The 12,480-nt window shown below is 31.0% G+C and overlaps 2 protein-coding genes across 9 annotated transcripts; both read right to left on the bottom strand.

Annotated features, from left to right (window-relative positions):
- Positions 1 to 253: 253 nt before the first annotated feature.
- On the bottom strand, positions 254 to 3,987 carry PHOS34 (Adenine nucleotide alpha hydrolases-like superfamily protein). 7 transcript variants are annotated; one of them, XR_016321805.1, is made up of 4 exons: positions 3,070 to 3,986; positions 1,716 to 1,789; positions 877 to 925; positions 254 to 718 (listed from the first exon to the last, which is right to left on the bottom strand). XR_016321805.1 is itself a non-coding variant. In XM_089724241.1 (3 exons), exons 1-2 carry the CDS (start codon positions 3,836 to 3,838, stop codon positions 918 to 920), a joined length of 777 nt encoding a protein of 258 aa, XP_089580367.1. In that variant the 5' UTR covers positions 3,839 to 3,985; the 3' UTR covers positions 254 to 715; positions 877 to 917. The 7 variants fall into 7 exon arrangements, 4 of the variants coding, with proteins under 4 accessions (XP_089580367.1, XP_089580368.1, XP_089580366.1 ...); XR_016321806.1 differs by having other exon boundaries at positions 254 to 715; XR_016321807.1 differs by having other exon boundaries at positions 254 to 643.
- A 3,559-nt stretch (positions 3,988 to 7,546) lies between these two features.
- SPL (sporocyteless (SPL)) lies at positions 7,547 to 9,487 on the bottom strand. 2 transcript variants are annotated; one of them, XM_089723753.1, is made up of 3 exons: positions 8,641 to 9,487; positions 8,041 to 8,262; positions 7,547 to 7,909 (listed from the first exon to the last, which is right to left on the bottom strand). In XM_089723753.1, the coding sequence occupies exons 1-3, from the start codon at positions 9,232 to 9,234 to the stop codon at positions 7,715 to 7,717; spliced, it is 1,011 nt and encodes a 336-aa protein (XP_089579879.1). In that variant the 5' UTR covers positions 9,235 to 9,487; the 3' UTR covers positions 7,547 to 7,714. The 2 variants fall into 2 exon arrangements, with proteins under 2 accessions (XP_089579879.1, XP_089579880.1); XM_089723754.1 differs by having other exon boundaries at positions 8,041 to 8,250.
- Between the last annotated feature and the right edge of the window lie 2,993 nt (positions 9,488 to 12,480).

The following is a 12,480-nucleotide window of genomic DNA, read 5'->3' as shown; positions in this document are numbered from 1 at the left end:
CTCCATTTCTTGGATTTAACTACAAACAGGGGCCGTTGGCTCAGTGAACCGATGGTTTTGGTTCACCCAAACCCAAAGCCTAGATCAGCTAAATTCCCAGGGATTCCAGTCGATCCCAGTTCCAATAGGCAAACCTACTTGAGAACTGGTTATAATATATACTTCTACTAAAATACACCCAATCCTATATATGTAAAGATTACCCGCGACCCATTTTGTTTTTTCAATTTTCACACATAATTGAACATGTTAATTATAACTTTTGAATAAAAATTTACCATTTAGGTGTCCATACTTAAAAACGGTTTAAAGATCTTCAAACAAATTCATACATGTAGCTAACGAATTTGGGGGAAAAGGCAAATCTTCAAGAGAAAAATGATGTAAAAGTTACAACCCATAACACATATTTCTAGAGACCTAGTAGAAAAATAAGAAGACCTTATATTTCATTAGCAATACAAATATCATCATAAATTCCTCTCAAGTTTTCATAGGTGAGAACCCATTGACAAGCGGCTTAAAAGAAAGGGGAGAGCACATTCTTCATCCTTCCATTATGCAGCTAGTCCAAACAAAGAAAATCTTGTCTCTTAGAAAAGCATGCGGTCTTCTCTAAGCTGCTTGACAACTGCTACATTATCTGTAAGATGCTATTACAGATAAAAAGACAGCCCCAATTCCATAATTGAATCCACATGACAATTCCAAATTACTTCTACATACAGGGGGGAATGCATCAGGATACAACACGCTATGTGTGTACATGAGTAGGAAGAGACCGCAGTCTTTTCTTTGACCCATGCACAAATAAAGATACGGTAAAGAAAAAGAAAAATCATGAACTTCGAAAGATTTCAAGCACCAACAACATACCTATTATGGCAAGGAGGCCAGCATACTTTACGAAGCTAAGACTATGCATCTGCCAAACAAGTAATAAAATTAACTTCAGCATGCATATGTACTTGAAACGCAAGAACAAACTGAAATCTGACATGGATACGAGTATTGCAACAAAAAAAAGGATCATTTTCACAGAAAATGAAAATACTCAGAATCAAAAAGGTGATGAATCAACAACAAAAAATAAAGTTGCATTCACATTCCCTAGAACTTTTCCCTTTTCCCTTTTGAAAAAAGTAAATAAAGCTAGCCAAGTCTACTATACTACTCTCCTTCCCACTAAGATTTATGATCTTAAAGAGAAAAAGAGAAGAGGAAGAGCATGCAAAACAAATACAGCAGTTCTCCAACAGCTGTGTCATATATAATAGAATGAACAGACAAGAAAGAGCACTTCCCAGAGTGTGCAAATATTCTTTTCCATATGCATCAATAGGTTAAGCAAGCAATACCAAAAAATTGATAATGGTTGTGACAGTATTAAACAAACTCAAATAAAGCATTTAAGAAATTAATACAGATACTTGGGAAAAACAATTCATATGAGAATGAAGTGTCATCCATATAGTTAGACTATGAAAAATTTGAGAACATGTAATGATCAATCCAAAGCAGGAAAATCTCACTGTATCTCATTTGGCAAAATAGATTTTGGAAGAACTAATATATTACATATTAACCATTCATCAACAAGTAGTATTGCAGTTGATATCTAGAGTTTCATATTTCAGTCTAATAACATCATATTTAGTGCTTTGCTAAAATAACAAACTGAAAAAGGACATATTTGAAGATGATGCAAATCCTACCTTCGTCAACTAATTGGCTTCATCCATTATCATCTAGGATCCACATTTCCTTCACTACTTTAGCAGCTACCTAACTGCTCATGTAGATAAATGTTCCCAGAGTTACAGCATATATCTCCAATGCAAGTGTCTTAGATGCATTTTTTATATTTGAATGGCATGGAACGCATAACTGCCTATATGTAGTTCCAAGATGCATTTAAAAATTTTGCATCCTAATGTTGTGAGAACCATTAGCAATAGTGATGGGGGGAAAAAAATAAAAGGAGAAGACACAAGAACAAGATAAAATTCGCAACTCTAGTTAGATATCTACTGAGTACACCCTTTATTATTGCAAGAAGTAATACTTAGAACCATTTCATGCTAATATAACCAAGCAAACTTTGCTTATGGGGAAAGAGAGAAGGGAAAATTGAAGAAAAGGAACCCTTCTCAATAACACAAAATGACAGGGTTTTGAGCAAGAAAAAATCTAGCAATCTACTCGACTTGTCAAGAGCCGATTATCTATTCAACCCATAGATTTTTACTGACCAGATAAGATAACATATTAGAAATAGATAACGACCCATAATAGAAGAAAAGATTAGAGCCTCATTTCCTCCTCAAGGTAAGCCTAGTGTAAACCCAAAAAAAAATTCCATCTAAATCAAGTTACTTGAGCCTTCTTCTAATCTTCCATATGATCAATAGGGGTGCATAATTTTGCCACTTCTCCAATATAGATTCAAATCTTAAAGTAGAAAGGCAAAAGTTTGCGATTTCGAAACTTTGGAAAATCATGTAGCAGTTTCTCACTGATTTAATATAACTAGAACAACAAGAGCAACAATGTTGCTAATACTTATAAAGTCAGCTTGTACTAAAGAACTTGGTAATATCCATCATCTTGGGACATTTAATGCAATACCACAAACTTTTGTATATCATCTACATGATGCAATTAGGTGAGTTCACACTTAAATTATGCTTTAGCATGATTGTCTTGCTGAATGAAATCTTAGGCAATCATTCTGAGGATCATGAACAGCAGCTTCAGTAAACCTATTATACTGTGCATAATTAACAATTATTATAATATATATCAATCAATCTTTATCACTGAATAGTGAATAGTAATACTAGGCAGGCCACATTCATTATTTTCAACAGCTTTTATCAACGCATGCACGCACCACCACCATTAGCAATCCAAACATCCAACTAAATCAAAATCAAACAAAACCTTAAACAAACATATAACATACCTAAGCTCAAAATAACATAATACCAAAAGAAAGTAACAAAATTGCCAGGCATAAACAAAATGGTCTAACATACACCTATAAACATTAACAAAGAGTTCATTGACCTTTGCGATTGAATTCCTCCTCCTCATCCTCCTCCACAGGCACGTTGACCACAACCTCACCTTCATCATTTCCACCATCGTCCTTGTCTTCTGGATATCTAACCACCACCACAGGACACACGCAATGATGTACACAGTAATCACTAACACTTCCCAACCTTCCATCACTTCCTCTTTTAGCTGCTCCAAACCCTCTACTCCCCATGATCATTGCACTCAATCCTAACCTCTCCACCTCCAAACACAGTCTCTCCTTCATGTCATGGTCCTTTACTATATGGATCTTATACGGGATCTGCGCTTCCTTTAGTGGCTTAGCAAGATCCGCCGCTTTCGAAGCCGTAAACGCATCAAAATCATCTTCAAGCTTCCGCTGTTTATGACTATTATCATTGCTATGGTCATCATGAGATGAATTAAAACCACTGTCTTTATTGAGCTCAGATTGTTGAGCATGCGTAGGAGTGTGAGTAGGGCTAGGAAGAGGAAGTGGACCCCAGTCAGCACCGAAAAGGACGGAGGTAGGGCTGACATGGAGGAGGATAACAGCATCACCTGGACGGATATAGTGGTGGACAGCCCAGCGAACGGCATAGGCACTCTCGTCGGATAGGTCGACAGCAACACCGATCTTGCGGCGAGCACCGGCCGTGGGTGTAGGTGTGGCGGCAGGGTGGTGGTGGGGGTGGCGAGGGGAGGTAGGATGGTGAATTTTGATGCTGGGGAGCTGTGGGTGATCTGGATCGATAGGGTTTTGTTGAGGATTCATGTTGTAGGTTAGGTGTTTGATAGAATGCTATAGAGAGATGAGAACTCTAGAGAAAGAGAGAGACGAGAATTTGAGAGGGTTTAACAGAGAAATGGTGTGTTGGCAATTGTTGCTTGATAAAGTGAGGAGTGGGGTAAGTTGGGTAGGACATAAGACGAAAGGCATATGAGACAGAGAAAGTATCGAAAACGATGGGAATAATAGAATAAAGGTTGGTTTGGTTCAGTTGGGCTGGGCTTCAATTTGGGGTACATGGACCAAAGAGTAGGACATGGGCCCAAAGTTTTGTTTGAATTGCGGGTTCACAATGGGGTAATGGGTTTGGTGTACTTGTGCGTGTGTTTAAATTTTTAAACTTGCAGGGTGTTTTTTTTTTATTTTCCCATTTTAAATGGAATGAAAATTACATCACAAACTATTCAACAAGTAGTTCTTTTTACCGATTAAATTGGTAAAAATTTTTATTTAAACTTGTAGTTTGGATTAGTCAAATTTGAGCGATGAAATTTAAATATTTAATTAATTTATTAAAAGAAAAATAAGATTTATCTCTTTCGTAATTTTTTATTAATAATAAAAATTTAAACTACTTAATTTTATCTCAAAACTAATTTTTTTTTAAGTACATGGATTCTACTTTCGAACTAAAAAATGAAATATGAAATTTTAAAAAATCCATGGATTTTATGAAATTCATGAATTTCAAATTTTATTAATTTAAATAACCACTTAAGCTTTTATATAGTTTGTACAGTAGTGATTTTTGTCTGATTAAATATTTAATAATAAAAATTCTGATATTTTATGGCTTCCAGCAACAAAAGGAAGTATCTAATTCTAAATCGTTAACTTAACTAGTTGGAAGGATTTCTTTTAATTCATTTATTTGGTATAGTTATTCCTACAAACAGGTTTAGTGGAAATCGAATCTAAAATCTCTTTTAACACACTCAACTTGTGTTGTCATCTGAGATATAATCCATAGATATTATATCTTAAAAATTTAGTGATGTGCAACGTGAAAATTGAGTTATAACCTTCAAAAACACAAATTATATATATATATATATATATATATATATATATTTCAATTAAAAAAAAAAGGAAAGAAAATAAAAATACCAAATCTTCAACTGATGCCATTAACACTATCTAAGGACCGTTTGCCCATTTTGGTTTGCTGAGCTGGCCATCCGTTTTTAGCTCCACTAATAAATTTAGATTTATTTAGTAATCGATTATAGATCAATTAAAATTGAATTTAATTGAATTAATCAAAGAATAAAACAATGTTGTTTTAATGTTTAGAATAGAAAATAAATATTAGGATTTTTTTAAAGGCAAATAAATATTAGGATCAATTTAAATTAAATCGCTTAATAAGATATTTCAGTCCAAAATCAGTTGATTAATTTAGTTTTTATTTAATTGTTCACAATTAATATAAAAATTAATTTGACCAATTTTATTAATTTAAAAAATAATTTGATTAATTTAATTTAATTACAAATTTGGTTTTTGGTTTGAGTTCTATCTATCACAAAGTTATCACACATTTGATGAAATATTATCTAAAGGGTATAGTTACTTTTATTGTGTAACCTACTTGTAATATCGATACTACATAAACTAAAATCTTCATTAATATATTGGAAAAAAGATTTAAGGACTACATAATAATTACTAAAAAAAGAAAATAAATATTGCAAAATTAAGGTTTAGTTCGTGGAAAAAGACACTTATAGAGAGGTAATCACAAACTCTGAATAAAATAAAATAAAATAAAATATATACCAGTGAGAAAACAAAATAAATAAATAAATAAATAAGGCATTGAAATAAAATAAAATAAAAACCGTAAACGGCTGGATCCGAACCTAGCGGGCAGAGCCCACAAGATTTCCAGTCATGCCCAATAACCACTCCGACACATCCACAGCTGCTTGTCCTTAATTCAGTTTCTTTCCCTAAAACATCCTGTGTTTCTTTTTCACTATTAAATGGATTCGGCCAATTTGAATTTTTTTTTTTATATAAATAAGAGATTCAATGGATTAAAATAATATTATTACGTTATACTACAAGATACAATTGTCAATTTTTCTATATGGTCCCTGTTTAATAAAATACATAAGCGAGGACTTCAATTTTCATGATATCACACTATGCTCCCCATATACTATATAGTAATTATCCTTAACCATTTTTTATATTTTATAACCACTTAATAAAAACACTAACCATTGAATCTTATAGTATAATAAAATCATATTGCACTGACTAAATAGTATAATTTTGAGAACTGAAATCCTTATTAGTAATTACAAGTGTATTTGATAAAAGCCTATGAATTATATGATAATTACATTTTTTTTTTTTTTTGGGTTTGCTCATTCACTTGAAATTGATCTTATTCCTCGTTGGTGGCTGCCCCTTCCCATAAATATTTTTCTATAAATTTAACGTCTAAATTTTCAAAACTCATCGACCAAAATTAAACGTGTCTTGCTCTTGAGCCCCTCACTCGTACATGATCATACCAATTATCTACATTGTATAACAGTTAACTTAAATTATAGTAAATTAAAACTCGAAGCATGCAGCACCAAAATAAAGAGACAACAACAGAATGAGAAAGCTGATACAAAACAGTAAAAGCAGAATTTTATTACTACAAATAAAATAACAAGAAAGAGGGAAAAGGAAAGGTAAAAGCTGATAACAAGGAGGACAAAAGGAGAATTGATGATCACTTAGCAACCAACCAATCAAAAACAACTTAAAAAATACCTTTCCACAGCTTTTCACTTACTTATACTGATCAGACTACCAGTCTCTCTCTCTCTCTCTCTCTCTCTCTCTCTGCATGCACACATATACATATACAAACACATATATATATATATATACACACACAAACTAATTGCAGAGATTTGTACTGCGTTAATGTGCTGTGGCCTTGTCTGTATCTGCAGTACTAGCTAGCAGTAGCAGCCGCTTACTGAACCCATAAATATTTACATATATTATATACATGGGTAGAGGAGAAGAAGAAGAAGAAGAAGAAGAAGAAGAAAAAAAGTTTTTACATTATTTTTAAGTTGGTAGTAGTATGGGTTTTTTTACGGCCTTGCTTTTTATCTATCTTTTTCACGTTCTTTAAAGAACTCCTTAAAAGGTTTGCTTGACTCCCATAAACAGTAAATTCAGAGATGCTCTTCTTGTTTTTCAGCACTTGAAAACATGTAATTTTGTTCTATAACAGAAATATCCCTTTCTACCCATTTAATTTCTACCCTAACATGCTAGGGTTTTGAGCTTTTACACCAAAAACTTCTCTCTATCTCTATATATATGGAAGCAATAACCTGCAGAAATTAAAGTTACTCTTTAATGGTTGAACAACAAAGCATTGTGTTTGAAAAAGTAAAAACTCCCATTTTTCATTTCTCTTATGATGGTAAGAACCAAGAAAAAGAAGAACATTTTATGCATCAAAAGCTAAATTCTTTAGGTATATATATGTTTGGTGTAGTGGTACAAAACCAACCTGGGTAGGGCAGCCAATAAATATTTGTCATTTGTTTGGATCTGGACTGAAAGATTTTACATAAACATATGATATCTATATATCTAGCTATAGCTATACTACAATATATAATATATCCATGAACACTTGCAAAATAATGGCAAGATGATAGCAGAGACTGACAAATCTTAAAGAGAGAAATATACTGCACTACTTTTGTAGGTCTATTAGTTCAAGAACAAAATGGAAGCCAAAAGAGTATTTGGTTTTATAGGTATTAGGCAATCAAACACAGATATCTAAAAGCATAAGCCCTAAAACCCCAAAAAAGACATAACTATTTGTCTCTAAAATGAAAGTTTGAGAGACAAATCAACAGAATTAGAAACACAAGAAGCTTCACCACCAGCATTACCCACTACTGCTAAAGCTTCTGCAGAGTTTTTACCATTTGTTTTTCCTGGAAAAAAATCATACTCCATAAATACATTTCCACCCATTGTAGGGTTTGCCTTTCTGTGGACTGCTACCACTTGTACACTCTGCAAAAAATAAGTTACCGACATTAAAAAATAATTCAAGATTCCATACAATTAATTCAAAGAAAGTAAAAAAGAAAATGAAAATTAATTAATTTTTGGTATAGTTAATTATATTTTAATGTTCTAATTACCTGATCAGTGAGATTGTGACTGGCATAGAAGGCACTTCTTGCAGCTCTAGCAGTGAATCCTCCCATTTGATTTTCATTATTATGATTAATGTTTATTTTATTTTCAAGATTTAATCCAAGAAAATCAGAGCTGTTGATTGGTGATATCTCTGCAAACTTTTCTTTGCTTCCGTTTTGATAACCTATACTCTCCCCATTGAACCTCTTCTTCTGCAACAAGTTCTGACATTGTTAGCAAATATTAATTAATTAAAAATAAAAAAAAATGATGAAATGTACACACAAATTAAATTGATTAACTTGGTTGAGTTCTACATTTGAAAAAAAATGAAAACTGTTCATAAATTTCTTTTCCTTAGTTCCTGCATTTTCTTGGAAAGCAAACAAAAAGCATTACAACTGGCCAACCTTAAGAGAAATGTAACACACACACACACACACACACACACACAAAAAGATTAGATCAAAGAAATTTAAGGCTTAAGTGACACGAAATATTATTTTCTTCCCTTTTCTTTTCACATAATTTCTCTGGAAACAAACAGAAAGGACTAATAGCATTGACACCCAAAAAACAAAATGGAGAGATTCAAACACGACCTTAAAGCAGACATCAGAAGGAATGTTGTCCAAATTGTGCATCCCTTTTGGCATTGAAGTGAGCTCGTTCGAGATCTCAAACGCTGTACCAGTAGACCCAACCCGAACCCTCATATCCGGAGCTCCAAAAGCATAGGGATTCAACAAAACCTGACCTGAACTATGACTTCGGTTCAACTCCTGACCAAATCCACCATTCTCAATCCGCTTAAAAAATAAGCCACCCTCGTCAAAACCCAAAAACCCACCACCATTAATTACTGGCACACCATAGCTTACAGTGCCATACTGAACTGGAAAACTATGAATCGGGTCGGGTACAGATAACTGATCGGGTTGAAGGTTTAAAGAGTCCACTTGGTTAGTTTCTGTAATCTCCTTCCATCGTTCTTGGAGCCTTAAACGCTCCAACTGCTCTACGCCCATGCCTCTTTGGGGTTGTTTATTGCGTGGCGGGCCTTTACTTGGCTTTCTTCCTCTGCTCTTCCTTGTGGGTTGATCGGACTTGGTTGATTCGGATTCAATGTGAGTTTTGGACGCTCTTTGCGTTTGCTCAGTAGTGGTCCTGAGAAGGAAAGGAAGCGAACTAGCCATTGAATACTGGGTTGTCTCCCTTTTTTAGGAGAAAAAGAGAAAGAGAGAATTTGTTTTTGATTCTTTTGAACTCTGGTTTTTCAGAGAATGAGAGACAAATGGAGTTATACCTGTGTCTGCGTGTCCATATATAACTATGGAGGGAGAGAGAAAGAGTTTATAAACTAGCAGAAGCACCAGTTATGAGCTTGGGTGAAACACCAAATGGGTATTGGCCATACATAGTGGTTTCTTTCACTAACTAGTAATTTGCTATTTCACCTCTCGTTTCTCCTATCTCCATATATAATTGTCTTTTAAGAATAATTTCAAATATGATAAAGGACTTGTTTGAATAGCTTTGAAATAGTTATTTATTCAACTGCATTATATCACGACTCACCAAACACTGTAACATTTGAGTTTCCAACTTACAATTTAGCATATTCAATAAAATTAACGGGTAAATAAATAAATAAATTTTTAAAATTGACTAAGCAACTTGGTAAAATTATATTTAAAATATTGAGAATTAAATTTTTATAAATTACTTTCTCAACTTTTTATTTTTTAAATTCTGTTTAGATGATCCTTTCAGAAAATAAAAAGTAGCATTAATTATTTTATTCTAACTCTGCTCTATATTTACATTTAATTTTGTTTTATTAGGTAAGTATTAGTTAAAGGGTAATTTATTCAATTTTCCCTTTTTTTTTTACACTTGAGGTGATTTAGTCATTTTTAAAATTTTTATAAAACATAAAAAATTGTCAAATTTAACACAATATTATTTAGCAACAAAGGATTAGCAAAATATAAAATTGTTTTGTCTTCTCGAAAAAATATAAAATTGTTTTAAATATTAAAAATCAGGTAATTGCAATTCTGAAATCAAAATTTAATAACAACAAAAGTCTACCTGGACTGGACATAGCGTTTTAGCTTTTGAAGGTGAGAATCTCAATGCTAACTCAATTCTCAATTATGGCCCGTGTAATTTACTCGCCACACTGTAGTTATATTATTCACTGAAGATTGTATTACACCGTCCTTGAAATTGCGTGAAGGAATTAATGGGCCATATGGACACGTGTCGAGATCACAGACAAGGTAGCCAAATGTACCGGGCACGGTCGGAGCACTAGGGGTATTATCCTGTGGGGAAGATGTTAAAACAAGAAAGCAGGTTTTGCGTATGGCACTGTGTCAGTTTTGTCCAAAATAGCAAAATATGATTAGGGTTTTTCTTTAAATTTGCAATAGAAACAATAAATATTGCCAAGAAAAGATAATAGAAAATAAAAAAAAAAAAGAAGGAAAAAGAAGATACATACAGTTGATCTTAGACATCAGTTTCTGATGATGATGATCAAGAACTGCAACTTGGATTCAATGGTGGTGATCATTATGATGTTATGATCATAGGATATATATTATAAGGGACTAAACTGAAGTAAAACTAGAGATGGTGAGAGCTAATTGAATTTTTTTTTTTTTTTTTTTTTTAAAATATTGAAGGGAAGAGTATTGTTTTGGGCAATCATTTAGAGTAAGATTTGGTAATGAATATATGAATCTGCCCTATGTGTTATAGGCTTGTAATGATGCCTCCTTCACATTTGGAAACACAAAAAAGCTGACTCCATGTGGAAGATTCTAATATGGAAACCTATTCTTTTAGCAAATTATCTCTCTCTCTCTCTACATATATGTATATTTGATTAAGGGAGACTTTCAATAAATCATGTTAATTAAAAAAAAAAATTTATATAATTTAGGTATAGTCCAATTGATTAAGATTATACAAAGAGGAGTATATTGTATGTGTTTTTTTTTTTTTTTTTTTTCTCTTCCCCAATTATCTTAATCTTGCATATTTTCTTAAACTAATCAAATTCATTTTAATTTATCCTTCACATTATATAATTGGCATAGCTTGTATCCAATATCTTGAGGTTTTCGCTGTCTCCTAACTTTTTAAAATAAATTAATAGTGGAAAAAATATGTATTTTTTTTATAATTGGCAATGGAAAGGAATGAGAGCTTTAGTTGAAAATTGAAGGCTAATGAGATTTTGTTTTAATTTTTTAAAAATTAAATGTGCACAAAATTTATGCTAATAAAAGAATATGAACTATATACTCAAAATTTTAGTATCAAATATATTTGATAATTTACACAAATTCAATAGTTCAATATAAGTAAGATAACTAAATTGTATATATTAAAACTTTCCCTTTTATTTAAACTTTTAAAATCACTAGGTTTCTCGAATATGCAGTGTACTTGCACATTGTTTGTATTTATTGATTTTTTTTAATTTATTAGAGGCTTTCATAGGTTACTTGTTGATTTTCATACAATGCAAGCAAATGTAATTTAATTTATATTTATTAATTTTATTAATTTTTTATTATAATTATAATATTATGGACATTTTATATTAAAAATCTAAAAGCATTCACAAAATAGAGAAAATATTTTATGATGCAATAAAATAAAAAATTTTATAATTAAATAACTTGTCAAGAAAATAACGTGCTTATAATAATAAAATATTATTATAATTTCACAACCAAAATTTTATGAAAATAGAATTATTTATCAACTAATTTAAGTTTTCTTATAACAATTTAAAATTTAATTAACTTAGTTTTTTTATATATAATATAATATCATAAACGATTTATATTACTAAAATATGAGAAACTAATATTAGTTATTATAATTATTAATATATCAATTATTGTTTTAGCATCATTGAGAATTTTGGTAACTTTTTATACTTTTTGCTAAAGTCTATGAGTATAAAATAAATTTTATGATTACTTTTTCTTTTTTGAGAAAAAGATTCTTTCAATATATTATATAGTTTGCTAATGTAATATGTTGTATCATAACTTTCATATATATATATATATATATATATATATATATATATATATATATATATATATATATATATATATATATATTAGTGAGTTTTATTTTTTTATTTTATCAAATAATAAATGTTATAATATATTTCTTAAAAAATAATAATAAATTACATTTACTTTTTTATTTTTTAAAAAAAATTTTACATTTATTTTTTAGAATAAGATACTTGTAGAAAATAATAATTATAACCAATCAAATTAAAAATTTATTAAAAATAATAATTAAACATATTACCATATTTAATATGTAACTTATATAGTATAATATAACCAATCAAAATTAAACTACTTTTATTCAATCAGTAAAATTAAAATTGTTAAAGATAT

The sequence above is a fragment of the Jatropha curcas genome, chromosome 7 (assembly GCF_041381405.1).
Source record: "Jatropha curcas cultivar XTBG-Jc1 chromosome 7, XTBG_Jcur_1.0, whole genome shotgun sequence".
NCBI classification, from domain to species: domain Eukaryota; kingdom Viridiplantae; phylum Streptophyta; class Magnoliopsida; order Malpighiales; family Euphorbiaceae; genus Jatropha; species Jatropha curcas.
This window is presented reverse-complemented; position numbering and strand designations above follow the sequence as displayed.